The 5,467-nt window shown below is 35.8% G+C and overlaps 1 protein-coding gene across 1 annotated transcript; it reads left to right on the forward strand.

Moving 5' to 3' along the window:
* Positions 1-662: 662 nt before the first annotated feature.
* zgc:172182 (coiled-coil domain-containing protein 89) lies at positions 663-4,186 on the forward strand. Its single transcript, XM_028022399.1, has 7 exons — positions 663-906; positions 1,586-2,052; positions 2,376-2,506; positions 2,585-2,721; positions 2,819-2,895; positions 3,498-3,597; positions 3,663-4,186. The coding sequence occupies exons 1-7, from the start codon at positions 901-903 to the stop codon at positions 3,747-3,749; spliced, it is 1,005 nt and encodes a 334-aa protein (XP_027878200.1). The 5' UTR covers positions 663-900; the 3' UTR covers positions 3,750-4,186.
* Positions 4,187-5,467: the final 1,281 nt, after the last annotated feature.

Genomic DNA, 5,467 nt, shown 5'->3' on the forward strand with positions numbered 1-5,467 from the left:
ATTTTGACATTTTTTTCAAGAAAGAAAATTTTTACAGTAATCGGTAAAATGATGAACATATTTACATTTAAATAAATTTAAAGACATTGGAATGTAGCCTATATAAGAAGACACGTGGAAAGTTTACGCTGAACAATGAAACAAAATGAACAAAAAATATTTAATCTGATGGGTACAATAACGGAAGTCCGGATAAACTGGTTATGCACAAGATGAGAGGTACCTGGGAAATATTGTTGCAACTAAATGACGAAAGGACGGATGAAATTAAGAAAGAAAGAATAAACCAGTTGGATTATTTTATTTTCACGGAATAATACCGCCATCTACTGACAGCTTTGGTTCTGCAGTCTTCGATTTATGACTTCTCATGTGCAGTTCCTCCTTCTATTTTTTTAGTTGTCCACTTGAAGATGTTACATAAACATAAACACCGTAATAAATAATTACGAGTGACTAAAAACATTTTCACCGACGACATTTTAAGGTAAAATATGTACAACTTTAAATTGAAAATTGTCATCGCAGATTTATTACGTGGGAACACAATAAGAAAAAAAAAATCCAGTGCATCCTAAGGGGGCCCGGCTTAAAGATACCATGAACACTGATTCCGGCTAAAAAAATGTAAATTTTGTAGAACTGATATTTTTGTGACGTGACGTGGTAGATTCTGCCCTACATTCTCAGGTACGAAAGGTGGCGGTATTTACCTGAAACTAGTTTGTAATCTACCATCAAAACAAAATAGAGGGGTTGCTATTAGCAACCGTGCACTTAGTAAACTAACTGCAGTCCAGTTGAGGGAAAATCTAGCATAAAATTAGACTTTTTCCGGAGCATATCGTGACGAGTCCACCTAGAGATTCGAAGGACGTCTTAAGGAAGGCCGACATCAATATGGAGGTACGTAAAAAGGTCCATTCAAACCAATATTAGCGAACAGTAGTTTGATCAGCAGTGAACGACAACTAGCTACAGTTGTCAAAGCAGTTCCTCAGTTAAAGATACCTCGGAATCTTTCTTTTGTTGCTTGTTTATGAAATCTGTAAATATAAAATGTTGGATTAAAATATTATCTTAAAAACTGAATGTGTTTTAAACGTCATCTGTGGGGATGTTGAAGTGTAAAACCTGCAAAAAAAAAAAGAGCTCTTGGGAAAACACCACACAAGGAAAATGGATGTTGTTTCTGTTAGAACATCTAATAAAAGTATTTTCTGTATTAGAACAGCATATCACTTAAAAACACAAAAATAACATCAAAAGAAAACAAACGAGCAACAATAAAATCAATATTTTCCCTCAGGTCCCCTTGCTTTTAATATCAGCAGCACCTAATAAAATAAGTCCCTGTTCTATCCTAGTTCATTTTGTTGCCACAGTTCTTTAAGTGTAAATTATTTAGACTTAAAACAATAGCCAAAAGAGAAAAATGTGACATGTAATTTTACTAAAGACTGCAAGTTTCAGTGCTTTTTGGAAAAATAATAATTATTAAATAATCTGTCTTTAGATGAATCACCATGAATGTGGATACTGTTGACATGTTTTTAACCCAGGGTTGTCTTTCTTTTTTTCCCAGAATGCAGACGGTATTCAGCCATCAAATACAAATCCACAAAATTCTGACGTCAAAGACAGCAGGGAAATGCTGTGGTCCAGGATAGATGAGCAGTCTACCTTGATCTACACACTGAAAAAAAGAGCCGATGAAACGCTTCTGCGATATCAAGCACTTCAGCAAATTAACTCTGAACTTGAGGACCAACTAGCCCTCTGCCAGAAAGAACTACAGGGCGAAAGAAAAAGAGCAGATATGTTAAAATATAGATTCACAGATCTGGCGGCCAATAATGAGGGAATCATTAATTTCATGGAGGAGCACAAAAACCAGAATGTGATGCTAAAGGTGGAAAACAAGCGGCTGCAGTTGGAAAATGATTCACTCTTCTCAGAGAAACTACATGATAAAGAAATGTTGGTTAAAAAACTGCTGCAAGAAAATAAGCTGCTGAGAGATAAATGTACCGCTAATGAACAGGAATTCAGGTAATTTTTTTAAACTTGTTTCTCATTAAATTAATCAGATTCATAAGAAATATCAATGATTTGTATCCCCAGCCTACTAAGACATTATGTATGTTTTTCTCTGTCATTGCAAAGGTAATTTATGTGGATTTTTGAATACAGGGAGCCTTCGACTTAATTAATTACAGTCTGTAGTTTCCAACAACTAAACGACTATTGTTTTGAGGGTGGGGGGATATATAATAATAATAATAATTTAAACTCGTATCGTCTATTTTATGCTATTTTTATTTGATCTGCTCTTCTTTATTGATATCCCTAATCATATCATCTTAAATCTAAAGTGAGAAAATCACTGAAAGTGAGTCAAAACGCAGAGAACAAGCAGTCCAGCATAAAGTCAAAGAGGTGTCACTTCTAGAACAGTTGCATGATGCTCAAAATCAGCACAACAATGCTGAGGAAAGTTGTAAAGGTAGATAACTCTGTTCATTTTTTAAAGCACAAGCAATGCAACAGTACATGTATAAAGTTTGTTTTTCCAAACTTCCAGATTTGAAGCTAAAACTTTCAGAAACTCAAGAAGAACACGCTTTGATGGAAACGAGCTTAAAAGAAACCATAGCGCATCTAAACAGTGAAAGAAAGAAATTATTGGACATTTCTATTGAAAGAGGCAAATCAATTCAGGTAAATTGAAATGATTTGTTATTAATAAAATACTAATACTTGCAACAAAAAAAATCATAAAGTGTTCACTTTACATACAAACTCATCTTCCATACAGGAAAAACAGGAACAAATCTATGAGCTGGAAACAAAATGGAGAAACGAGGAAAAAGCCAAAATTGAAGCACAGGAAAGGTAAAATACATTTCAGTGTTTCCACTCTGCTGAAGTTCACTGGTTAACCACTAGATCAATGAAATAAGTGAGTTAATGCCGTGTTTATGCTATACAGTGCCCTGAAAAAGTATTTATGTGAGCTTTTCACACAATAAAATCACAAATTTCTATAAATTTTATTGAAACTTTATGTATTCCACCCTCTATAATTCCTAAATAAAACCAAGTGCATACAACTGGTTGTAGAGGGAACATAATGAATAAGCAGAGTCAAACTGTATTTAATTTATTGAAAATGGAAGAAACACAAACACAATCCCACTGAGATGTGATTATCTGCCTCAACTGACTGGCTCCACAAGGAGAGCATTAATCAGAGAAGCAGCCAAGAGGTGCATGGCATATCTAGAGGCGCTGCAGGGCCCCACAGTTTAGGGGTCGGGGGAATCCCATTTTTGCATCTCTATAGAATTTCCCAATACTTCCTCTCAATATGAATACTCTCATGGCATCTTGTTAAACCAGAAATACTATGTAATCATCTTTGAGACCTCATATTATTATGGTTCCATCTCTATTTTCTGAGGTGTGTTTATTAATGTACTCTTAACTGTCTTCAGATTTGCATCAGATGCAAACGCAGTGAATATAGACGCACGAGTGAAGTCCCTCCAGATTGCTCTGGACAAATCCATGTCAGATCTGCAGAAGCTGAACGAGGTTTGTTTTACCACAACGCTTTAATTTAAGGCTAACAAAGTGCTGAATGTGTGGTATTTCTACAGGATTTCGATGCTTTCAAGGAACACAGCAACAACCTGCTGACACAGGAAAAGGACTTAAATCAAAAACTTCGCCATATTATAGGTTGAAACTCTGCACTATGTAGAGTGGTTTTTCTTACTAATTCCTAATAAAAAAAAATATCTTTCAGAAAGAATGTTTACTTAACTTAGACATAATAAATGCTTTCTCATATTTTTCTGTGCCACAATATGTTTTTATTTAATTTCTACTTTTCAATAAGAATGGAAGTAGCACACCCACTTAGCATGATTCATTGTTCCTGGAGAAGAAACTTTACAAATGTTCACAGTCTCAAAGGAAAGTCACATTTCTGAATGTTCCTCTGCCAGAGGAGTTTTGAATGTGTGGTATTATGGAGAATGAACGTGTTTGAGCTTTAAATCATGTTATATTGTTATTGGGTGAACATTTTTGTGATGTTGTGACCTGAAGTGCAGGAGCTTCTTAAAGAGACAAAAGCGCAATTTTGTCAAATTGCGAAGTAAAATGTCTTTTAAGATCATGTTTGATGTACACAGCACAACTGAGGGTAACATAGTTGCTTTATTGTGCTACATAATGGCACTATGTTCCTGGAAAATACATAATGCTACCTCCTGGAACTGTAACAAGGCTGAATCTTGCCACCACAAAAATATTGATGGTAAGAGAGGTAAGAAAAAAAAACCTCCAAAGCTCATCAATAACATTTAAATAATCTATTCATTGATGCCTATAAAGGAATATTACTCAAAAAAATACTTATAAAATGCCCTACATGTACATTTTTGATCATTGTCAGTGGAACAAAGATGTAGAGGGATTGTTTTTTTTTCCTGAACTGTCACTGAGTGCAACATTCCTTTGTGTCAGAAAGTCTCCTCTAATTACTTGTCGCCTGGGGCTCTCCAATACAAAGCCTCTTTATCGTGAGCACCATAGGCAGAAGAAGCCTCTGTGAACTTTCTGTCCATCTGCACAGGACACAGCTCATCTTCAAACACATCAGGAAGAGATCACTTAAAGGTCAACTGGACCACTGAATGGTCAGATGGTCATTCTTCAGGGTCAGGAGGGTGGAGAGTTGCCTGCAGGTTGCAGTAATTTATTCTGCTGAAAATAATTTGCATGCCACTCACCTACTGGTGCAAAACTTATTTTGATTTAAATGCTGATTAAACTAATTACATCACATACTTTCATTGATTATTTTCCAAGGCTTCATTAAATTAATATATGTGTTGTAATCCAAAAACATCCTGACAGCTGTGATGTTAGGCCTTGAGTTTGGAACAACAATTTTTTATTTAAGTGGCGAGTCCTAGAGAGGCCACTAGAGTCCTTTACGCACTCTGGTGGCCATTAAAACAGTATAAAGTTATATACTGACCTTGGATCACCCCCATTTTGTCAGCCAAAGCTGTTATGGTTGTCGCCCCAGGACTTTGGACTTTGGTTTCCACCCAAAGATGGCCTGCTCTTTTCCATTATGGCCTCTGAACTTCAAACCGCTCCAAACTGTAGACTTAATACTGTTTTGTATCTCAGCTCTCAAACTCCATTGTCAGGTTCAGTTTTCTCCAAACAAACCCATCGGTCACAGAGGTGGTGTTGGTTTGTGTGCCTGTAGTGGTAAGAGTTCAAACACGCTCTGTAACTTAAAGGTGTCAAAAACTTGCAGTGTTCCAATTAAAGAATATGAGGACTATGACTTAAAAATGTGTTTTTTATTTGCAAATGTGTACATCTACAGCCACATTCAATGGGAGGTTTTAAAACACCACTCTCAGCAAACATACAACAG

The sequence above is a fragment of the Xiphophorus couchianus genome, chromosome 7 (genome assembly GCF_001444195.1).
Source record: "Xiphophorus couchianus chromosome 7, X_couchianus-1.0, whole genome shotgun sequence".
Classification (NCBI taxonomy): Eukaryota; Metazoa; Chordata; class Actinopteri; order Cyprinodontiformes; family Poeciliidae; genus Xiphophorus; species Xiphophorus couchianus.